Genomic DNA, 24,938 nt, shown 5'->3' with positions numbered 1-24,938 from the left:
GAAGTCCAGGCTTCTTGGGGTAGGGGTCGGGGGGGGGGGTCCACTTACCCTGTGGATGGGAGTGGAGGTGCCCATTACCACAGGGACCAGCATCCTGGCTCCCTGCTTGTGTTCTAGGATACCATCTCAGTGGGAAGGAGTGGGTTTGAGAGTGGTGGAGGTGCTGGGAGGTATATGGCCAGTGCTTTTCAGGGATGTTTTGTAAGAGTAGTGTGGTTACCGTCTGCAAATTATCTGCTAAGTTACTCTTGCTGCTGCTTTGGCTAATGAGAACCAGCTTTTGTTAGGGCTTGTTTTGTTTTGCGCGTATTGGTGTTTCTGGGATGCTGGTTTCTTTAGATGCTAGTCTGGGGTGCATGAGGCAAAAAATAATAAAAAATCAACACTCAGGGAACTCACCACCATGTCACTCTAGTCCTGAGGTCCTCACTGGTCTGCCTTCTTTCCACCTTTCAGAGTCTTTAATGTTTGTTTTATATGTAGTGCCCAGGGTTTCTAATTGCTCTTAGTGGGAACAAAATAGGAAAACATGTTCGTACCATCTTCCTGGAAGCACAAGTGAACTTGCTTTAGAGAGAGACAAGGGCTTCCCAGGTGTTCTGAATAACTGAGGTAAAAAGGAAGCACTGAGCGGGGTGGGGAGGGCAATCTAAGGCTGGCCTGTCCCCATCACTGGGAGGCCCTGCCTCTGCCTCACCAGCTCATGCCCACCACCTGCGTGGCTCAGTCTCTCCTTGAGAATTTGAATCTTTGTCTCTTTTCTGGAGGATGAAACTTTATGAAACTGATTCCATGCTACTGGGCGCAGGCTGTAAAAGATGCCTGCCTGCTTGAAGCCAGCGTCTTCACAGATGTCATCACAGGCTGGCATCTTAGTCCTGGAAAAATGCTTTATCATAACTAGCTGGTCATTCATTTATAGTAAGTGCATTTGGGAAGAAACGCTTGCAGAAACCTTTGGGTGGCTCAGCATCAACACTGCCCAGCAAGTCGTAATCTTTACCCCTCAGAGTCCTGCACCGCACCAGATACTGTCCCATCCGGTCACCCAAACACCAGAACTGGGCCTCAGACTCCTCCAGTGGGTCAGCCGGATCCATGAACAGGGAGACTTTTTCCTTCCACAAATGAGAAGTCAGATTGCTGAAACACCCCTGGTGTTGGACTTCATTGCACTGCATGGGATAGTCAGATATCGATGGATGGTGGCAGGGAAGGAGAGGAGTCAGGCAGGGATAGGGGGGCTACCTGGGAAGAGCCCCGAGAAGGCTGAACGGGGGAAATCCTACAATCACACCTCAGTGGTGCTGCTGGGAACCGGGTCATACCAACAGCTTGCTGTGACCACAAACATGAGATGAAACCACAGTGCCTCCAAAGTTAAGGCCAGGAGTATTAGCTCTAGAAAGGAAAAAAATCAAATGGCTCAATCATTCTGTGTACGGACTATCTTGGCCTAGGATTGCCAGGATTTAGAAACAGATTTATGAAAGAATAAAGCAAATACTCAACTTGGATGACCTACTATTCAGCAAACTGGTTTCATTTATTATTGTGCAGACACGACTGGTGAAACAATAAGCATGGGCCATATCCCGTCAGCTCCATCACATACCTGCATACCTGCCCTTTGTCCCTGGCCATACAGGAGTACAAATGGACACAGGTATGTGGACCAGAACGGGAAGCTGTACACAGACAACTGTTACAGCGGGAAGCTGGGAAACTGCCTTGACAGCAGTGGTCCAGAGGTCAGTCCAGCAGTGCTCAAGTCACAGCCCCTGGTTCACCTGTCAGAGCCCCCACTCTGACCGGCCGTGGCTTCTGCAGCCCATGGAATGTTGGCTGTGCATTCCAAAGGTACAGCTTCCTCAGAAAATGTCAGTGAGATGGATGTCTCTGTGTGTGGACATTTCCTTTCAAACTGTTTTAGGAACAGACTTTTTCTAGGAGACAGAATTTTTATTTATTTTTTAGGATATAGGCATTTTGTTTCTTTTGGTCTAGTCTTAAAGAGATACTATTAAAGTTGAATTGTGTGCCTCTTAGAAGAAAGCACAGGTATCACTAAAACAGAATTTTAAAAATCTGGAGTGGATGCATGTTTCGATAATAGTGTACCAATCTCAATTTTAGGTCTTTATTTATCACCTTCAAGTTTTGTTTTTATTTTCTTTTTCTTTTTTTTTTTTTTTTTATTGTTGGGGATTCATTGAGGGTACAATAAGCCAGGTTACACTGATTGCAATTTTTAGGTAAAGTCCCTCTTGCAATCATGTCTTGCTCCCATAAAGTGTGACACACACCAAGGCCCCACCCCACTCCCTCCGTCCCTCTCTCTGCTTTTCCTCCCCCCATAACCTTAATTGTCATTAATTGTCCTCATATCAAAATTGAGTACATAGGATTCATGCTTCTCCATTCTTGTGATGCTTTACTAAGAATAATGTCTTCCACTTCCATCCAGGTTAATACAAAGGATGTAAAGTCTCCATTTTTTTAAATAGCTGAATAGTATTCCATGGTATACATATACCACAGCTTGTTAATCCATTCCTGGGTTGGTGGGCATTTAGGATGTTTCCACATTTTGGCGATTGTAAATTGAGCTGCAATAAACAGCCTAGTACAAGTGTCCTTACGATAAAAAGATTTTTTTCCTTCTGGGTAGATGCCCAGGAATGGGATTGCAGGATCAAATGGGAGATCTAGCTTGAGTGCTTTGAGGTTTCTCCATATTTCCTTCCAGAAAGGTTGTACTAGTTTGCAGTCCCACCAGCAGTGTAAAAGTGTTCCCTTCTCTCCACATCCACGCCAGCATCTGCAGTTTTGAGATTTTGTGATGTGGGCCATTCTCACTGGGGTTAGATGATATCTCAGGGTTGTTTTGATTTGCATTTCTCTAATATATAGAGATGATGAACATTTTTTCATGTGTTTGTTAGCCATTCGTCTGTCACCTTTAGAGAAAGTTCTATTCATGTCTCTTGCCCATTGATATAAGGGATTGTTGGCTTTTTTCATGTGGATTAATTTGAGTTCTCTATAGATCCTAGTTATCAAGCTTTTGTCTGATTGAAAATATGCAAATATCTATTCCCATTGTGTAGGTTGTCTCTTTGCTTTGGTTATTGTCTCCTTAGCTGTACAGAAGCTTTTCAGTTTAATGAAGTCCCATTTGTTTATTTTTGTTGTTGTTGCAATTGCGATGGCATTCTTCTTCATGAACTCTTTCCCCAGGCCAATATCTTCCAGTGTTTTTCCTATGCTTTCTTTGAGGATTTTTATTGTTTCATGCCTTAAATTTAAGTCCTTTATCCACCTTGAATCAATTTTTGTGAGTGGAGAAAGGTGTGGGTCCAGTTTCCGTCTTTTACATGTAGACATCCAGTTCTCCCAACACCATTTATTGAATAGGGAGTCTTTCCCCCAAGGTATGTTCTTGTTTGGTTTATCGAAGATTAGGTGTTTGTAAGATGTTAGTTTCATTTCTTGGTTTTCAATTCGATTCCAAGTGTCTATGTCTCTATTTTTGTGCCAGTACCATACTGTCTTGACCACTGTGGCTTTGTAGTACAGACTAAAATCTGGTATGCTGATGCCCCCAGCTTTATTTTTATTACTAAGAACTGCCTTAGCTATACGGGTTTTTTTCCGGTTCCATACAAAACGCAGAATCATTTTCTCCAAATCTTGAAAGTACGATGTTGGTATTTTGAAAGGAATGGCATTGAATAGGTAGATTGCTTTGGGAAGTATAGACATTTTAACAATGTTGATTCTTCCCGTCCATGAGCATGGTATGTTCTTCCATTTGTTAATATCCTCTGCTATTTCCTTTCTGAGGTTTTCATAATTTTCTTTATAGAGGTCCTTCACCTCCTTCGTTAGGTATATTCCTAGGTATTTCATTTTCTTTGAAACTATGGTGAAGGGGGTTGTGTCCTTAATTAGCTTCTCAACTTGACTGTTATTGGTGTACACAAAGGCTACTGACTTGTGGACATTGATTTTATATCCTGAGACATTACTGTATTTTTTGATGACTTCTAGGAGTCTTGTGGTTGACTCTTTGGGGTTCTCTAAGTATAAGATCATGTCGTCAGCAAAGAGGGAGAGTTTGACCTCCTCTGCTCCCATTTGGATTCCCTTTATTTCCTTGTCTTGCCTAATTGTGTTGGCTAGAACTTCCAGCACTATGTTGAATAGTAAAGGTGACAGAGGACAACCTTGTCTGGTTCCAGTTCTAAGAGGAAAAGCTTTGAGTTTTACTCCATTCAGTAAAATATTAGCTGTGGGTTTGTCATAGATAGCTTCAATCAGTTTTAGAAATGTGCCACCTATCCCTATACTCTTCAGTGTTCTAGTTAGAAAAAGATGCTGGATTTTATCAAATGCTTTTTCTGCATCTATTGAGAGGATCATATGATCTTTATTTTTGCCTCTGTTAATATGGTGGATAACGTTTATGGACTTGTGTATGTTAAACCAGCCTTGCATCCCTGGGATGAAGCCTACTTGATCATGATGAATGACTTTTTTGATGATAAGCTGTAATCTATTGGCTAGGATTTTGTTGAGAATTTTTGCATCTATATTCATGAGTGAGATTGGTCTGAAATTCTCCTTTTTGTTTGGGTCTTTTCCTGGTTTTGGTATCAGGGTGATGTTTGCTTCATAGAATGTGTTGGGGAGGATTCCTTCTTCCTCAATTTTTTGGAATAATTTCTGCAGTACAGGAATAAGCTCTTCCTTGAAGATTTGATAGAATTCTGGAGTGAAGCCATCTGGACCAGGGCATTTTTTGGTTGGAAGATTTTTTATTGTTTCTTTGATCTCAGTGCTTGGAATTGGTCTGTTCAGGAGCTCTATTTCTTCCTGGCTAAGTCTAGGTAGAGGGTGTGATTCCAAATATTTATCCATTTCCTTCACATTGTCAAGTTTCTGGGCATAGAGTTTCTGGTAGTATTCAGAGATGATCTCTTGTATCTCTGTGGGATCAGTTGTTATTTGTTATTTCCCCTTTATCATTTCTGATTGAGGTTACTAGAGATTTCACTTTTCTATTTCTCGTTAGTCTGGCCAATGGTTTATCTATTTTATTTATTTTTTCAAAAAACCAACTCCTTGTTTCATTAATTTTCTGAATGATTCTTTTGTTTTCAATTTCATTGATCTCTGATTTGATTTTGGATATTTCTTTTCTTGTACTGAGCTTAGGCTTAGATTGTTCTTCTTTTTCCAATTCCATAAGATGGCTTGTGAGATTGTTGATGGGCTCTCTTTCTGTTTTTCGAATGTAGGCATCTAAAGCGATGAATTTTCCTCTCAAAACTGCTTTTGCAGTATCCCACAGGTTTTGGTAGCTTGTGTCTTCATTGTTGTTATGCTCAAAGAAGTTAAAGATTTCCTGTTTTATTTCTTCCTGCACCCATCTGTTATTCAACAGAAGATTGTTTAATTTCCATGCCTTTGTGTGAGGTCGAGTGTTTTTGTTATGGTTGAGTTCCACCTTTAGTGCCTTATGGTCTGAGAAGAACAGGGTAAAATTTCAATTCTTTTGATTCTGTTGATATTTGTTTTGTGTCCCAGGATATGATCAATTTTGGAGAATGTTCCATGGGGTGATGAGAAGAATGTATATTCTTTATCTTTGGGATGGAGTGTTCTATATGCGTCTGTCAAGCACAGTTGTTCTAGGGTCTCATTTAAATCTCTTATATCTTTGTTTAATTACTGTTTAGAGGATCTGTCCAGCTCTGTAAGAGGAGTGTTAAAGTCCCATGTTATGATGGTATTATCAGATATCATATTGCTCAGACTGAGTAAGGTCTGTTTCAAGAATCTGGGAGCATTTAAATTGGGTGCATAGATATTTAGAATTGAAACATCTTCTTGTTGTATTTTTCCCTTGACCAATATAAAGTGACCATCTTTGTCTTTTTTGACTTTAGTTGCTTTAAATCCACATGTATCTGAAAATAAGATTGCAAGTCCTCTTTTCTTCTGAATTCCATTTGCCTGAAAAATTGTCTTCCAACCCTTGACTCGGAGCTTTAATTTGTCTTTTGAAGCCAGGTGTGTTTCTTGCAGACAGCAAATGGATGGCTTGTGTTTTTTAATCCAGTCGGCCAATCTATGTCTCTTCAGTGGGAAATTCAAGCCATTAACATTTATTGAGATAATTGATAATTGTGGTAGTATTCTATTCGTCTTATTTTGTGAGAGTCCATTGCTTAGTTTTATATTTTGCATCAGTGTGGAGGTTAGGTTCTGTCCTTTAATTTCTGAGTTCTTACTTTGCTGCTGATCCATTGTGGTGGTCAGTGTGCAGAACACGTTGAAGTATTTCCTGTAGAGCTGGTCTTGTTGTGGCAAATTTCCTCAATGTTTGTATATCCGTAAATGATTTGATTTCTCTGTCAATTTTTAAGCTTAGCTTAGTAGGGTACAGAATTCTGGGCTGGAAATTGTTCTGTTTAAGTAGATTAAAGGTGGATGACCATTGTCTTCTTGCTTGGAAAGTTACATTAGAGAAGTCTGCGGTCACTCTGATGGATTTGCCCCTGTAGGTCAACTGGCGCTTACTCCTGGCAGCTTGCAGAATCTTTTCTTTTGTCTTGATTGGGACAGGTTCATCACAATGTGTCTTGGAGAAGCTCGGTTAGAGTTGAGGCGACCTGGGGTCCGATATCCCTCTGAAAGCAGTGTGTCAGAATCTTTGGTGATATTTGGGAAATTTTCTTTTATAATATTCTCTAGTATGGCTTCCATTCCTCTGGGGCATTCTTCTTCCCCTTCTGGGATTCCTATAACTCGTATGTTGGAACGCTTCATAAAGTCCCATAATTCTGACAGTAAACGTTCTGCTTTCTCTCTCTTCTTTTCTGCCTCTTTTACTATCTGAGTTATCTCAAGAACTTTCTCTTCTAACTCTGAAATTCTTTCTTCTGCATGGTCTAACCTGTTGCTGATACTTTCCATTGCATCTTTAAGTTCCCTAATTGACTGTTTAAGTTCCTTCAGGTCTGCTATATCCTTTTTATATTCTTCATATCATTCATCTCTTATTGATTCTGTTTTTGGATTTACTTTTGGTTATTTTCTACTTTATTAGCAGTTTCCTTCATTGTTTCCATCATTTCTTTCATTGTTTCCATCATTTCTTTCATTGTTTTCATCATGTGTATTTTAAATTCCCTTTCTGTCATTCCTAACATTTCTGTATAGGTGGAATCCTCTGCACTAGCTACCTCATGGTCCCTTGGCGGGGTTGTTCTGGACTGGTTCTTCATGTTGCCTGGAGTTTTCTGCTGATTCTTCCTCATGAGTGATTTCTTTTATCTGTTTCCTTGCCCTAATTGTCCTTTCACTTCCTGTTGCTCTTTAAGTTCTCGTGCCTGTGGACTAAGGGTTCGATGAGTCCTTTTGGTACAGGACCAGAAGGGTGAGAAGGTTGAAGAGCAAGAAAGGGATGAAAGAAAGGAGGACTGCGGGAAAAGAAAAAAAAAAATAGAGAAAGGAGAGGGGGTGGGTAAAAGAAATATTGTCAAAAAGAAGAGAGGCACAGAGAGTTGGGGACAGAGCAATATAGGTGTACAGTATGGTACTTTGACACAACCTTAAAAAAAAAAAAAAAACACCTTCTGGGGGTGCCCAGTTGGGTGGTTCCCTTGAGGCCAGCAGCTCTTTGCTAACCTGATCAGACACGGTACCCCACGTCCACCAAGTAGAGAGGAAAGACAAAAATGCTATAAATCAAACCAAAACAAGCAAACAGAAAACTTTACGGGATAAAATTGGGTGAAAAACCAGATAATAGCAGTAGAAACACTAGCAAAAATGAAGTTCTAGTTATTGAAAAAGGTAGCAATGGGAAGTTATCACTGAACTAGCAAAAATTGACAAAGAAAAAAGAGATGTATGGAAAAGGTTGAAATTAAAAAACAAAACAACATCAACAACATGAAAATAAACAAAAAAAAAAATCAGAAAAAAAAAAAAACAACCAAAAGCAAAGCGGTATGAATATGTTGTTGAATATTGTCTGGGCAACACGCGGTCTTCTGGGGTATGAGATGTTAATCACAGTTCTGATACGACTGGAGGCTGCTGATTTCTCAAACCCCAGCAGGTAGACACCCTAAATCTCTCTTTAGCCCACTTAAATGGCACTTTGAACTTGTAAACTTGCTGAACAGAAGCTTTCCTAGGAAAGTGCTTGTCGCTGTAATCACTGCTGAAGTGGCTATCCACGTACCCAGTGTGCCAAAACCCATCTCACTCTGCCCCTGAGGGTTAGGGCTGCAAGGCGGCTCAGACCCCACCCTTAGGCTATTCAGTTGCTAGGTTACCAGCTCCCACCTGATTCTAGCTCTGTTACCCTGAGGGTAGAGCTTGCCGGGCCAGATCACTCACAATGGCTTCCTGTGGCCCACAGCCAAACACCATTAGCTCTGTCTGGCTCAGTGGCTCAGACTGGGGCCCCAGACAACAGCCAAAGTTCTCCACACTCCCACCCAGGCTCTCCCCAGGGCAGTTCAACTGAGTGCCAAGTCCAAAGACACCAAAACAGTTCACAGGTAAGGCCTTTCTGGTTTGCAGTCTCGCTGCTACTGAACTTACAGTTGCAGGCGGGTTTAGACCGATTAAACACACGCAACCACTTGCCAGTTTTCCACTGTTTTAGTCCTCCTCTTGGGGTCCAGAAGTCTCTCGCTGACTCCCTGTAGCCTCACAGGGGTGATGATAGGCAGATCCCACCAGCCAGAGATGCCTGGAGTCCTATTTCCCCAGACTCACAGTTCCCAGATGCAGGGAAGCTGTTACTTGGCTGCCATCTTGCTCACGCCCCCTGTTTTTATTTTCTATTTTCAAAAATTGAGTCTTTTTTCCTCAACAACTCTTGCTGAATTTGCTGAAAAAATTGTACTTTATGAACATATTGAAAATAAAATTCTGCTCTGTAATGGAAAATTGTACACTAAATGGATATTGGTTTGTATTTTATATGGTGTCCCTGACTCATAGATAGTGAGATTACGTAAGTTTTTATTTTGTTAAATCATGCGTTTCCAAAGAACCAAGCAAAATATCACAGCTCTATTTTTTAAAGTATTAAGCCTCATAAATTTTAATGTGGTTTTCTTTTTTCATAAATTATGTCAATTTCTATGACTAGCATGTTTATATACTTTCAGGTTTGCAATGACTTGTTGCATCTTTTACAATTTGCCTGAATTTTTACAATACAAACTTTGGAAACTTTGTTATAGAGAAGTTTGCCTGTTGAAACATCTATCATTTGAAGACTCAGAAACAGAAGACATATTTGTGTTATAAGCATCTTTCCATAATTTATGATAAAATTGAAATTGCATAAAATTACATATAGAGACTGTTCTAACATTTAAGCCTCTTGAATCATGGATAATTATTTTTTATATTCTTTTGAAATAAGGAGAATAAGGCATTTTAAGGAAGTAGTTCTCTTTTTATAAATTTACACACAAAACAATTGTATGGAGACTGTTAGTTCCCTGTTCTATGACAATAATCTTTTAAGTGAAACAAAATTAAAAGGTTTTCTGATATTTTATAGATACTAGAGACACTTTGGTTGATTTGTTTAACTTGGCATTATAATTTTTTATTGATGAAATCTACCTGGACATTAACACAGGCATATTGGTGTGGTCATTATTGAGAAATGATTGATAAACAGATGTGCACACTTAATGTCTACACCTCAAGTTTGAGGGGTAAGTGAATACCCATGAAACAATCACCACCATCCAAGCCAAAAATCTATCCATCACTCCCAAAAGCTTCCTGCTGCCCCATTGTTACTGGTTTGTCATTATTTGTGGTAAGAACCCATTGATAGGGTCAAACCCTGCCCAAATAGGGTGGATCCTCCTAAAAGAATCAACTCCCTACCCTCTCCCATGGGATGTCCCACCTAAGAAAGGTAAACTGGTCAACACCCTACCCTACCCCACTGATGTCCCACCTTGGAAAGGTAAATGGGCCAACCCCCACCCTTCCAACAGATGTCTAACCCAGGAAAAGGAAAGTCCCGACACCCACCTTTCCAACCTTTAAAACCCTCATCCACCATTACCCACGTGTGGATTTCTTCCCAGTTGGACATCCACCCCACCTGTACCCAGGTGGAATAAAGCCATTTTAATTGTACAAACTAGGCTTTTGTTTTCCTTTTGTCTTGCACTTGGAAATAATCTTTCATCTTTGACTCTATAACCTTTCACATCTAACATAAGATCTGCTCAGCCAATTTTAAGTAAACAATACAATTTTATTGCCCGCAGGAGCTGTGCTGCGGCTGACACACCAGGATTTATTTATCTTGTGTAACTGACACTTTAGGCAGAGAAGAGGGGACCTGAGGAGGTGAAGGTTGAAGTGTGGTCATTGTTAAAGGCATAGTCTCCATCAGCCCTTTGGTTCACTCCCAACCTTTGCTGGGGCTCAGACTGGCAGCAGTTGCACCTGACCTGGTGGGTGGGGGCAGTGGCTGACTTTTCTTTGCAGCCATCTTCCTCTAAAAGGCACAACCACCAAGAACAGGGAGCCTGGTCGGGGGCTACATTTGCCAGAGAGGAACTTGCTGGGGGTGGGGGTGGGGGGTGAACAGCACTCCTTACCTGCAGTGAGATAAAGCTGCCCGAAGGCTGGGAGCTTGAGTGGAGCTACTGTACTGACCTTTTATGCTGCCAAAAGGGGAAGTTTAGACCACACAAAACCTGACGCAGGAGGAAGGCTGGCTGGGAGGGGACTTGGGAGGGAGTCAGACACAGAGGATGTAGGGTAGGACACTCACTATGACCCCTCTCCTACAGTGCTTATCTGCTGTGTCTAGAGTCAGTGTAATTTGACACTAGGACACTCTCAGAGGGACTGATATTGGCAGAGCACAGAAATAAGGCCAGGAGTGGGGGACCTGTCCCAGGAAGAGCCCCCAGCACCGAGGAGACCCTGAGACCCTCTGAGCTGCTGTTCAGTCCCCACCTGCAGCCACTCCTGCTGCATTGCCCCAGCACGCCCAGCCCTGGCTGCAGCCTCGGTGGACCCTCCCCTGAGGGCTGTCCCTCTGCAGTCTTTGTCATCCTCCTCCTCCTCTGGGATCCCTTTCCTGCTTGTCTCTCCTGGGGTCCTTTCCCCAGACACAGTTGCCCCCCTGGGATTTGCCTCCCCTTCCCTCTTGCCTCCTGCCCTGTACCCTAGGCTGTGGCTGTTTGCCTCCACACGTCTGCCCTCTTGGCTGCGAAGTCCTGAGAAGCAGACAGAAGATGGAGTGCTCCCATCTTGGTCTCTCCCTCTACTGACTCCAAGCCTAGATGGGTCACTATGTGGGGTCATGAGATGCCCTAGTGCAGGCTGCCCAGACTCGGCTGAGCTGGAGGCAGAGTGCCCAGAGAATTCCCTGGCCCTGTGCAGACTCCAGGTTCTCTGGGACTGACCCAGCCAGAGACAGCGAGCAGGTTTCCATGTGGCTGCCTCTCTTTAACATGGGGGGAAGAGGCCGAAACTTTCGTGTGGATTCATTTTGGATGCCTACCAGCTAAATGTGCAATCTGTCCTCTGGTAAGTGGTCGTGGCTTTGACAGGTTATTACAGACCTTCCCAAGGCAGAGAGTATCTGGCAGGGCCCCTGACATGGGGGGCAGGGCGTGGCCTCATGCAGCTGGCCTGCAGCCTGTCTCCCTCATTACAAACTTCCATCTCCATCACTCCTTCAGGCTGAATGACCTTGTTCTGTCCCCAGAGCGTCGCCTCATTATGTATCTGGAGAGGGGAGGATCACCATCGTTCTCACGCTGGGCAAAATTATATTAAGGAGGAATTCTGCAGCTCTGGGGTTGCATTAAACCCGTCTGCACATTTCAACAATTACTTTGGGAGTTTCTCAATCATTCTTTAATGTGCTAATTTAATGTCAAATAACAGATCAAAGAGGGCAATGTGTGCAGAGTTGCTGAATTTGGAAGGGCCAGGGCACCATGGGAGTGTGGCAAAGGCTTTTGTATCTGGTGGTCCTGATACAAAAAGCAAAGGCTTTTGTATCAGGGTTCAAATCCTGTTTCTTCTGTTAACCACCCATCTGACTTGGGGCCAGGTCCTTATCTTCCAGGAGCTCCATTTCTTAGCTCTTGTTGGGTTATTGAGGAGGTAATGTCCGATAAAGGGCCCTGTACACAATGGGTGCTCATGCGGTGAGAGCTGCTTATGTGTATACAGCCTACTGTATAAATTGGAAATATATATTTGAAAATAGCAAAAGAGGAAATAAGGGAAAGTGTTGTCACTGTCACAGCTGTTCTGGGCCACCTGTTATAATGTGCTCTTAATAGTTCCATCATAACAGTGGTGATTACTGTAAAGCAGTTAGGAATTTCCATGCTCACTTAGAGGTTTTCTCTAATAACAAGGGCAGGGGCCCAGGGAACCAGCATTTGTTGGCCTTGATTTTGAAATTAGGTCTGTTTGCATCATGCAGGAAGATGCTTTGGTAGGGACAAGATGATCTTGCATGGGGTTCAGTGACTGGGAAATGGGGGACCCCACACCCAGACCACATGTGGCCTGATTCTGGGCCCACCTTTCCAGGAACAGGGTGTTTGGTGGGGTTTTATAGCCTGGGGCATTCCAGACCTGTCCTGAGGATACCTTCCTCCATGCAGGGCAGAGAGGAACCAGCATCTGTTTAACTGATGCTTGACACCTGCAAACACATTTAGTGAACAAAATCAGGTGGGCAGAGCATTTGTGTGCCCAAATACAGGGAAGGGCCTGCTGGAGCACTGAAGACACTCCCTCAAGTGGCACTGTGGTCACCTTCACAATGACATCCCTGGCCAGGTGCAATGGCCCAGGCCTGTAATCCCAGCACTTTAGGAGGCCAAGGTCCGAGGATCACTTAAGGCCAGCATTTTAAGACCAGGTAGGGCTACAGAGGGAGAACCGTGTCTACAAAAAAAAAAAATAATAATAACAGCTGTGTGTGTTGGCACACCTATGGTGTTACTTAGGAGGCTGAGGCAGGAGGATGGCTTGAACCCTGCAATTTGAAGTTACCATGAGCCGTGATTGCACCACTGACTGCACTGCAGCCTGGGTTGAGAGAATGGGTGTTATCTCAAAAAAAAAAAAAAAAAAAAAAAAAGACAACAAATTCCATGTGTAGGTCTTTTCAGCTTTTTTGAAAACAAAATTATTGACTGATAATAATACCATGGATGGGAGGGGTTTCTTTCAGGAAGAAGGGACTGTCATGGGATCTCAGCACACAGAACAGAAGCAATTATGAAACTCACACCTCGGTGTAGCCTCTGTCCGGCCCTCCCATGCTCAGCGGCAGCTGCTGGTCCCACAAGCTAAAGGGAAATGGACCTTGGGCTGCAGTTGCAGGAGGCTGCTTTGGCCCAGAATTCTGGAGGTAACCTGACCCTTGGAAGCATTTTTTGATCTTCATCTGATCCCTAAAAGAAATCTGAACTCTTATTTATGGTGAAAACAGCACATTGCCGCAGTGTGGGAAGTGACAGGAAGTCATGTGGTTTCTGCTGTACTTGTGGTGCTTCCTGGCAGGTGGACGGAACAAGTAACGCCACCATTTGAAGAAGGCCCGTGAATAACAAAGGTTGGCATCCATATTTTAAAAAGAATGACAAGAAACTAATAAGGAAAAATCAAGTAGGGACAGTTAAGAAAATGTGTAAAAACATGAATTGGTGATTCATTGATAAAATACAAATAATCCATCTGTAAAAAGATGCTCAACTCACTAGAAATCTGGGAAATGCAATTAAGAATGAACTATCACTTTTTGGCCCATTTGTTTTGCAAATCTAATTAGGGTTGCTAATATCCAGGGTGAGGGGCATCTTGAGAAATGGCACTGTCACACACTCTAGGTGGGGGACTGGGTGGCAAAACCCTTTGGAGGTGGCAGTTAAATTTGAGCCAGAAACTTCACTTCTAGGAAACTCTCACATAGATGTAGAATGTATGTGTGTGTGTGTGTGTGTGTGTGTGTTCATTATAAAAGTGAATTATAAAATTGCAACAATTGCAAACAAGCAATGTCCATCACCGGGGAAAAGACTGGACAGCTCTTGTTGTGTTTATACTGTGGGATAAATGACAAGCAGCCGACACAGAAGGAGGGAGCTGTGTAAGTGCTGAGGCTTTGGAGGGTCTGTGTCACCTACTCGGGGCTCGCTGCTGATTTTGGCAACATTAGGCCCAGAGCCAGTTGCAGCTGGCATGTGCCAGGGAGCTGGTATCCCAGAGATGACCTTTCCCTGGTGGGACGAGGGCTGTGGCCAGTGCTCCAGCATCTGCCCTTCATGCAGATGAGGTGGGAGACTCCTCGGGTGTCTTGGCAGAGGCAAGCTCCCAGCAGTGGTCTCTGTAGCACCCCTCGGAGTGGCCTCCTGAGAAGCACCTCCTCCTGAGTGCCTGTCTGTCCTTAGGTCTGCCAGCACCTAGCGCCATTTGTGTTTCTGTCTCATGGGGACTTTGAAGCCAGTGTGGTGGTTGTCCCTTTGCAGACCTGAGCACCTTCCATGGCAGTGGGCTCAGGAAGGGTTGGTTGGGTCCACTGGACCCTGGTTGATGTCCAGGTGGTGCCCTCACTCTGCCCCTTCCAGGCCTCCTGGTCCCTGGATCCCTCCTGCTGTCCCACTGCCTCCAGCTGGACCTCCCCATCTCCGGTCTGCTCACCTAGAGGAAGGGTCTTGTGCACACCCAGAGCAGAGTGGGGTCTAAAATCAGTAACTTGCTTGTCTAAAAATCAGTAACTAAAGGGCCTACAGCAGCAAACATATCAGGTGATTTGTGTGTGTGTGAGTGTGAGAAAGAGAGAGGGAAATAAAAACTTTTCAAGTCATCCAGTTAAGCAAATATAACAGGGCTTCTAACATTTATTTATTTATTTTTATGACAGAGTCTCACTTAGTGACCCTGAGTAGAGTGCCGTGGCATCATAGCTCACAGTGACCTCAAACTTTCAGGCTCAAGCACTCCTCTTGCCTCAGCTTCCCCAGTAGCTGGGACTATAGGTGCTCACCACAACACCCGGCTAGTTTTTCCATTTTTAGTAGAGACAGGGTCTCACTTTGCTCAGTCTGGTCTCAAACTCCTGAGCTCAGGCTATCCTCTGGCCTCCCGGAGTACAAGGGTTATAGGCATGAGCCACTGCACCCCGGCCTCATGGCATTTGTTAAACAAACACAACATATAATAAACAGAGTATGCTTAAATTCCACATGGGGTCCAGAGCTGAAAGGGAAAACTGGTGTGTGGAGAAGGATGGAGAGGGGAGGGAAGGGGGCATCTGGGGAGAGATTGTCAGAGATATACAAGTGTGCACAGGAGAAGGGTGTGCAAAGGGAGGCCTAATCAGGATTAGGACTTAAGAAGAAAGACATGTTTTCTAATTCCACTGAGCTGTGGACTTCGAAGTGTGAAGATGTTGTCCTAGGAAACTCAGGGTTAGGGTTTGGGTTGGTTAGGGTTAGGGTTAGGGTTGGGGTCCACTGCTCACAGCTCTGCAGAAGAACACAAGCTCCCTGGAGGGGGCGCTGTTACTCTCTCCTTCATGCAGACCAGTGGGGAGCTGGGTAGGCCCACTGGCCATGGTGACCACTCACCTCTTAGGGGCTGTTTCTGTGCCCGGCCAAAGCTAAATTTTAAAAGCTCTAAAACAGATGATCTATGTAACCAATAATGGATGTCATGTCTAAAAGGATGTAAGGCACTGGAATGAAATGAAGACATTTCAGAAAAGAGATATGTCTGGTAGTCAAAGTGAAGGTTTATCCTTGCATCAGAGTGGTTTAGATCTGGAAATTTGCATATACAAGGAAGTCAGCAACATTCACTGGCATTATAGTCATAGCAAGATCAAATTATAAATGTAATGAAAGAGACTATGATAGTGGAAACTGTAATGCATACATGTATTATAAAGATCGCACATAAATAAAACACAACTTAGTTAAACAAATAAAGAGGTATCAGTAATACATTTTAAAAAAATAACATGGGCATGTCCCCAAATGCTGAAACACAGGTGTCAGGCTTGTTTTAAGAAGTTTTTAAAAACACATAAAAATACCTTTTAAAACACTGGTGTGCATTCTTCACTCATTTAGCACGCAGAGAGAAACCCTCAAGTCAGTCACACAGTGACCGATACAGCACGTCGATCAGAATGGCCGTCTTCTAATCGCTGTTTGGCGTGGAAATCAACGGCATGCCACATAGAATGTGGAAGGAAGAATGGCGTCCGTCCACATTGGCTGCTTTGTTCTGTACAATGGACTTTCTTTGACTGAAGGGAAGAAGAGATGAACTTTCTAGGTCGCACAGAGAAGATTCTGATCCCCTTGCATGCAGTTACCCCCAGGAGACTGAACTGGGGCCTTGGCAGAGGCCATGCGGCTGCAATGACCCGCCCCTCTAAAGGGCAAGTGTTGTCCCAGATTGAGGAGGGGGTGGAATCCTGCATCCCAAGAGTGGCTCTGCTTTGTTTCTGGAATGGGAAAGGCTTGGGAACATGGCAGAACCCTGTCATGGACATCTGGAAAATGGTCCAAGCAGTCAGGAATAACGCGAGAACAGGGTACTTTCCTGAGGACAGCCTGAAAGGTCTACCTTAAAGGTACTTCTTGAAACAAGAGATGCCAATTAGACCATCAAAGGGCTTCAAGGATCCTAAGGGTCCCTAAACTTGGACCAGTGCCTACACACCTTAATTTTGCCTTTGAAACTCTTGCATGAGTCACCAGTGTGAGGTCATCTTCATCATAAAGAGCCGGCTCTGTTTCCAAGGTTCAAGTGCTGAAAAAAGCTTATTCCCCTCTCTTCTCTCACAGTCAAAGAAAAGCCTTTAGGTTTGGGGTTTTAACAATGAGAACAAAGGGGACCATCTGGTGTTCCACCTAAAGCTTAATCCCTGCATAGAGCAGGAGAGAGGGCCGCAGAGCTTCAGCAGTGGGCAGCCAGGGACTCAGCTGGAGGTGACGGCAAGCAGCCACAAGGTGCAGCACTTCCATCCCTCCCGCTGAACACCAACTCTTGCCCTTGGATGGGCTCTGCGTGGTGCAGCAGGTGAAAAGCTTGATGATCTAGGACAATACCCCATCCCCCTGGGCTGCATTTGTTCACACTGTCAATGAACAGGGGATAAACACTGCGACAGGGAGGCGTAATTGGTTATCAGTGAAAATGTCAAATAAGGCCTTTATATCTATGTATCTCTTCTAAAAAGCAAAAATGTACCAAAAATGCACGTATTAAATGCTTTCAGTAAGGTAGACCAGATGTATTCCTGTTTCTGCTGTGCTCATCTGCAGGTACCTAATGGCCACAGGGAGACCCGTGGTAGCTGTTAGTACATTAAAGGTTCCCAATTGGTGTCCCCTGCCTGTCCTCCCCCAGCTTCACAAGCCAAGCCTGTCTGGCAGTGGAATTATTATTTATCCAGTGTCAAAGGTCTCAGTAGTGTTTCCATTATTTCCATTCAAAAATACATTGGCTTTAAGAGTAAGGATTTCTCTTTCTTTTTCTTTTATTAAAGGTTGTGGAGTGGGACTTTAAAAAGACTGTATAAATCTAGATTTCAAGGTTTCTTTTCTTACAAACGATCTTAGCTTTTTACAAGAAACTTTTAAATACCAAAATGCTCCTCAGAGAATGTAAAGTTTTAATCACGTGTGGTTACTCTACTGTTCCTGCCCCAGGGTGTGCCCTTGGACTGCGCTGTGGCTTCAGCTGACATCTGGGTGGGAGGTGGTTTGTGTTGAGCCTCCTCCGGGTGGAGCTTGGGACACACAGGCAGCTGGCAGGATGGGAGGGGGAGTGGGAGAAGCAGCCGGTTGGATTGTCTCAGGGCTGTCTGCGTCAGACAGACGGACCACAAGTGGTGCTTCGGACTGTGGCTCCAGCCACCAGGGTTGCTGTGCCCGAGGGCACAGGCCAACAGGATGACCCAGTGTTTACATTTCTCTCACCCAGCCACGATGGGATAGACATGGTCTTGAATAAACACATTTTTGAGTGTTATTACGCAGTCACCAACTACTCTAATATATTCAGGACCTGGATTTAGGTTGCGAAGTCTTCTAGCCTTGTAAAGATACATCACGTGGGTGGGGACTGAGGACTCTACCAAAGTCCCTGTTCACGTTTTATCTCCACCAACAGTTTGCCTTCAAAAAATGCTGCTTTTCAGAGTTGTAAGGTCGGTGTCAGGAAAGAGAATTTTCAAATGACATCTGAGTCCTCGACTGTTCTCTTCCCAGCAAGCTCTGTTTAGGCCTTGCATAAGCACAGTTGGCACAGTTAGGCTTAGAAAACTAGAAGTGGTGAGGGTGTGAAGTGAAATAATAGGAATCTAATGAAAAACTAAGACTTTTACTGATATTAGCAGAAATATATATTTTATGGGATTAATTATTTGACCTTAATAACATTATTTTAATTTTTAAAAGGGGTATTTTAATAACTTTATGGCAGCTGGCCTTTTAGGCGTAACAAAATATATACAAAGAAATTAGGAAGGATATTAACGTCAACTGTGAAATAAATTAACGTGATTTTTACAAAATATACTGACCATTAAATTAAAAAATATTTTAAGGCAGGAATCTTCATTTGAAATTAGCATAATCAGAAAATATATCAATAAAATCTTGTACCACTTTGTAGCAGAATTCATACTGTTCCTGAAAAGAAAGAACAAGAACATATTAAAATGCTATTTCCGAAATTATATTTGATTAATTTAGGAGAAACATTCATAAATAGGACATAAATAAATCTATTTATTTAAACACTATATACCTTTATGTGCCTTAGCTTCTGTTACATAACTAAATTTTTAGTCAGGCACATGACCTGTTTTCCTATAGACATTTTTAGTGTTTAGTTACAAATTAGTGTAGTTTAGAATAGTCTAATTAAAATGTCTTTCATTTTCATACTTAAACTGGAAAACAACTATTCTACACCGAAAAGAGAGACTCAGAGCACTAGCATTGCCAGATAAACTTCATAATGCAACAAAAAGTAAGCTATCAAAGTAAAATAAAATAAAAATATAGACTATTTTGAGTCTAAATTTACTAAAGAGACAATGTTTCATATACATTTTACTAGACTTCAGAAGAATCATGCTTTGTGTTTGAATAAGGCCTTTGTCTCTGGAAAGTGCTTTTGCATCCTGTGTGTCCCTCTTCCTCCCGCAGCCTCCAGAGGGACAGAGCCAGGCCGGGACATTAACAGGCTGCCGGCTGGGTGTGCCTGTGGCATCCTTAGCAATGGGCACTCCGTGGAAAAAAAATTACACAGGTGTGGAAAGTGACAATTGCTAAACTTTTCTTGAAGAGCTGCTGGTGAGTCTTTGGAAAACCAGGTGGGCAGCATGGACAATGGGCAGAGAAGGGGACCCCCCCACCCCGCAAAAGGCTACAGTCATAATAGACAACAGCTCGCCTGTCTCTCACACAGAAGGGTCTGGGTATGTGCAGACCCCTGAGTGGGGCCTGTGAGCATGGGCCTGGGAGAGGCTCCAGAGGCCAAGGGCTGTCCTCCGCACCTGCCCTCCACACCTGCCCCTCTTCTTTTCCATATATTAGCTGTGGCCTCTTCTCGGCACATGTCGACCCACGTCTAAAGGCTTCTGGGTTGAAAGATGCCAGATGGGAGCTGGCTCAGCCCTCCCACAGTTTTGGGCCAGCCAGGATGCCATGGAGCTGGAACAAATCTTCACAGATCTTCAGAAACTATGGTCCTGCGTTTCCATGAAGTTGCCGGGAGGGCCAAGACTAGGCTGTGGGGGTCCTCACTTCTGGCTACTAAGATTCCCACCTGATCAGCCAACTCTCAGAAGGAAAAGGAAAGTGAATTTGCAGACAGAATTCCTAACAAGTGTACAGGCTCTCTTTAGAAGAGCAAGTGTTTTCATGGCCCTCATGAAGGGCCACATGTGCACACCAGCTTTCAATTCCACTTCTTCAGCTTCAGCTTGGAGCTTCATCAGCTGAAAATCAAGCTGGCTCCACTTTGGAGGGAAATGGAGATGGCCTTTGACCGCTGGCTATTTTCATAGCAAACACCTGAGCTAACTGCTGTCGGTCCTACGCTGTCTTGAGCACCTGTGACTGGTGGCCAGTGATCGATGAAGTCTATTTCAGCAGGGTGCTGGGACAACACGGGCCACACCCCAGATCTTAGAAATTCCTGGCTGAGCCATGAGGCTCTAGGAAAACGAAGGCACCATGGACTTTGGAAGGCCAAATTTGACTGCAGGCTACCTCGGATGTTGGAAGCAGGTCTTTCCTGAGTGGTTAACAATTAGAAATTGGTTTGTGAGCCCACCTGCAGGGCTGAGTCAACCTGCATGTCACCAAGCTTGTTCCCAGGCTCCAGGGTCCCAATGCCACTTTTGAACTTGATAACAGCACATTTTAAAACATACATTAGAAGTTTATAGAGCAGTTCACTTTGACACAAGCTTGTGCCATCAGTGACTCTACTCAAGCAGTCTTTGTTATTGAAATTGGCAGATGGGCCCTCCTCAAGTGGTGCTCAGAGACAGCCCTGAGTCAGAGACCCCGATGAAGGAAGGCTGTACTGTGAAAAGTCAGCTGACTCTTTTCTGTGGGAATCTTACCTTCCCACCTCCCCTTACACTTGAACTCCTTTAATGAAACATACATCAAATGCAACATGAAACAATTCTCAACTCTTCTGGTAACATCTTTATCGCTCAGATTCTTACCAGGGTTTGCACCATATGTGGTCTCTGAAGTCGTAAACTCTTCACAGCTTGAAAGACGTCTAAAAGTCCCTCAGCTTTTACTCGTTCCAAAATGTTGCTGAGGGCTATGAATGTACCTGTTCGCCCAGCACCGGCACTGTGGAGAAAAAGTGCTTAACGCAGATAATCAAACTTGAACTTGGGAAGTGGACGGCTCACACCCAACCCCTGCATAGCAGCTGTGGAGCAACAATCTCTGGAAATGACCAGTCTGAGCAGACTTTTCGTGTTATTGTATGAAGCTTAGCTTCTGAGCACTTTCCTCATTACGGCAGACAGACGTTTCCCAACATGGATCAGGAGCATTTATGGGTTTTTAAGCTCAGGTAACCACTTCCCCATCCCTTGTGTGGGCCAGGGGTGCTCAACGTGTGGTTCGGCATCAGTGCCACTTGGGACTTGTTAGCAGTGCCTGCCCTCCTGGTCCAGGTGCAGGGAGGAGGTAACTCTGGTAGAGACCTCCTTCCCATGCTGGGGACTCTCTTCTGAAGCTGATGGTGCTTAAGGGGTGTTAAGAGGACACTGACTATTGGGAACAGTCAGAAAATTGACACTTCCCAGCAACGACAATTTGAGTCAACTCCATGAAAGATGATCACAGGCTGATGAATTCCCCCAAGAGCGGAGCTCCCACTCTCTCAGGAGAGGGTAGTGAGCAGGTGTGAAGGAGGCTGGTTGGCCTCACAGCACTGCCCCGTGGGCCTCAGAATCTCAAGTGGGGGTTTATTCTAGGGCCCCAGTCCTGCTGAGCAGCATATTCCTGCACCTGCCTTCCCGCAGGTGGGGCACAGTCATGGGATCTGGCTCACCTTTGCGCCCCCACTTCCCTACACATGCTAAGCCCATAGCCTGGGTTTGCAGAGGCAGAGCAGAAAGGAACTTATTTCTAGTTTATTCTATTAATAGATAACTTCTCGGAAGGCATCAGGAACTGAAAACCAAGGTGTGCACTCCACGTACCGGCCAGGCCAGGAGCACGCCCAGGTGGTCCAGCTGTGGGAAGCGGCCCTGACTATCTAAGCTGGGCGAGCAGTGGGCAGTCACAAAGACCTCAAGCCACACAGGTGAGAAAACAAACAGAACTGCAGTTTTAGAAGCAAATGAGCACCACTCAAGACTAAGAACACCCCAGCCTCCTGCTCGGAAGAGCTTTACAAGGGTGTGGAGGGGCCTGCCAGGACTACGAGGCAACAGAGGCCAGTGGGTGGGACTGAGACTCACCTTGCCATCTTCATGTGCCAGGAGCTATGCTGGGGGCTCACTGTCTCTAGGGGTGTCCCTGGCTGCGCACCTCTGACCTTGGGACTGACTAGGGGGAACATGGCCACAGGGCTCCTTTAGCAGTCCCTGCCTGGATCCCTCATGTACCTCGAAAGACCACCCTGCCCGACTCACTGCCACGGCCCAGGAAGAAGACGAGGGGGTGGGCACGCAGTCAGACCAGGACAGTCTTTCAAAGTGTTTAGGGGGAGGGCACAACAGACACATCCTGGGGGTGTGTTCCTCTGGGCTCCCCTGGGCAGTTTTTGACAACTTCCAAAGTGCAGGGAAATGTGGGTGTGAGTCACTTCCTACCTCCTCCCTCTGAAATGCATGTGTGATACGATGACGTTCACGCATGTGTGGAACTGTGTGTGTGTGTGTATGTGTGTGTAAGGGAAGGGTCTGGGAAACACCATCTTGGGCACAGCAGCACTGGGGCGTGTGGCCCGGGTCCACCCCACCGGGAGGCCTGGCCGCTACCTGCAATGCACCGTGATGGGGTGGTTGCCCGTCTGCTGCTGCTGCTTCTGCACAGCCGCGATCAGGTCAATCATGCCTTTGCCCTCGGCGGGGATCCCGATCTCGGGCCAGCCATGGAAGTGGAACTGGCGTACCACGCGGACCTGCTCCTCCTGGCGGGCCAGCGGCTGCAGGGCAGGAGGGGTGTCAGTGCTGCCTCCAGGGGCCACCCTAAGCCCACTGGCCCTCTGGGGATCAGGTGGATGGAGCTCTCCTTGGGTCTTTTGCACCCCCAGGAACCCCGCCCAGGTAGCCTGAAGGTGTCTGTAGTGAGCTCCCCTAAAGCAGAAGGCTGGAAGTTTGCTGTTCCTTCTGCGTGAGAAGTAGCACATCCGGAAGATGCTCCCTTAGAGCCTGAAAGGCCACCCAGCGCTTCCAGGGAGCCTTTGCAGCCCTGCAGGAGAGAGGGAATCATCTTTCTCAAGAAGCCCGAAGGGCGCGTTCCCCATCAGAGGAGATGAGCAGCTTCTGAGTCTGCGACCAGGCCATTCTGTCCCCACGTGGGACAGGGCAAGTCCCTGACCAACGCACTTTGCCGTGCTAACCCCCTGGAGCTCAGGGCCAGACCCACTGGGGGTCCTCCCACCTGTGACTGACCTGGAGTCAACTCTCATTCTTTGCCAGGGAGAGAGTGTGACCTAGTGCAGACAGGGACAGCTGGGCACTCTGAGAAAGCACTTGGATGAGGGCCTCCTAGGCCTCTGTGGCTTCATTTGTCCCCTTTGTCCTCCTGCCCTGGCTAATGCCATTCTCCCCAGATGGGAGCGGGAAGCAGGGAGGCACAGTGGATGCTGCTTGGAGTCATCTCTCTGCCCCACTGTCCTGTGTGAACTTTACAAGAGGCCTGAGACCTGCTGTTGGATAACAGGGCTCCCTAGTAAACCCACGGGCACTCAAAGCCGCCTGGGACTCCGGAAGGAGCACAGCAGATGCACAGCCACATTCTGGTAGGATGACAGGCAGAACCCTGAGTGATGGCAGGGGGTGCATTAGTCTGCAAGAGCCTCAGGAGCTAAGACAACGTACCTGATTGAAAGTGACTAGGAAGTCTCGTACACTGATGGCTTCAGAAAGGGTATCGCTCTTTATTTCAATGGTTATGTCTCCATGGGTGACTGAGCCCTCTGTTGGCCAATACTGGTAGCATTTATCCTTGGGGGATAAAATACAATTTTAAGTCTTGTAATAAATAACTTGCCGCTAGCAGTTTTGACTCTATGAGGCAGAATTGCTCTCAAATCATTTAATGTATTTCATCTGACCAAAAGAATAGCTATGAATATAAATGCGTGTTAATGCCTTCAAGGGAACAGAACAGAGTCCAGCAACAGAAACATGTATATATGGAACTTTGATATATGATAAAAAGGGGGAGATCATTCAATAAATGGATCAGGAAAAATTGTTTTTCTATATGGAAAAATAAAAAATTGGGTCCCTGACCCAAACCCTGCTTGGGCTGATATGAATGCCTCAGCTCCCCTAGGGTTGTGCAGTGTTCAACCTGCACTACCATTTACAGTAGTCTTGAACCATGATAAAAATGAACCAAGATGGGTTAAGGCAAATTGAAATATTAGCTTACAATAAAATTTACTTCTCTTCATCAAAAAACATTATTAAATGAGTGAAAAGACAAGCCATAAACCATAAGAAGACGTTTGCAATACATACAACTGACAAAGAATTAGTATCAAGAATATGTAAACAACTCTTACAAAACAACAAGAAAAAGCAAACGATTCAAAGAAAAATGAGTGAAAAGCAAGGTGTTTTGCACAAGAGGAAATATGCCATCCACATGTATAGGAAGTAACTCTCAGCATTGTAGGAATCAGAGAGAGGCCGATCAAAGCCACAAAGAGATAATGTTTACATTTGTTCGATTACCAAAATTTGCCTGAGAATATCATATAGGCATATAAATGAACATCTCTTATGCATTGCTAGTGTCCACTTTGGAAACCACACCCACTTTGGAAAGTGGATAATTCCATCCAATTAGGAATTAGCTTGCAAATTCAAGGCTTCACGTGCTCCTCAATGTAGCATTTGACTGTTGGGTATGTACTTACCTTTGCGCAGCGTAAGACATGTGTAAGAATGTGTGTGCAGCACTCTTTGTGAAATGACAAAATGCAATCAGCCCAGTTGCCCGGGCCAGGAGAAGGAAAAAAACAAATGGATGCATGAGATGTGTGGTTTGTATAATAAACTATAATGTAATAATGATGACGAATGAACCACGGTTATGGGCATCAACACAGAAAAATATCAAAAGTACAATTTTGAGTGGAAAAAGTGA

The 24,938-nt window shown here is 44.8% G+C and overlaps 1 protein-coding gene across 14 annotated transcripts in view; it reads right to left on the bottom strand.

Moving 5' to 3' along the window:
• Positions 1–15,823: 15,823 nt before the first annotated feature.
• The window catches only part of PTPRE (protein tyrosine phosphatase receptor type E), a 158,750-nt gene continuing 149,635 nt past the window's right edge, over positions 15,824–24,938 (bottom strand). For 11 of the 14 annotated variants that reach the window (XM_053584639.1, XM_053584629.1, XM_053584636.1 and 8 more), the window contains 4 exons: positions 23,660–23,785; positions 22,595–22,761; positions 20,813–20,948; positions 15,824–18,755 (listed from right to left, as the gene is read on the bottom strand). In XM_053584639.1, coding sequence (XP_053440614.1) covers positions 18,681–18,755; positions 20,813–20,948; positions 22,595–22,761; positions 23,660–23,785 — 504 coding nt within the window. In that variant the 3' untranslated portion in view covers positions 15,824–18,680. Of the gene's footprint in view, positions 18,756–20,812; positions 22,131–22,171; positions 22,762–23,659; positions 23,786–24,938 lie in introns of those variants that run through there. The other 3 variants (XM_053584630.1, XR_008378881.1, XR_008378882.1) reach the window with 3 other exon arrangements.

This window comes from Nycticebus coucang, chromosome 3, assembly GCF_027406575.1.
Source record: "Nycticebus coucang isolate mNycCou1 chromosome 3, mNycCou1.pri, whole genome shotgun sequence".
Taxonomy (NCBI): Eukaryota; Metazoa; Chordata; class Mammalia; order Primates; family Lorisidae; genus Nycticebus; species Nycticebus coucang.
The sequence above is the reverse complement of the archived record's forward strand: the minus strand, read 5'-3'. Positions and strand labels throughout refer to the sequence as shown.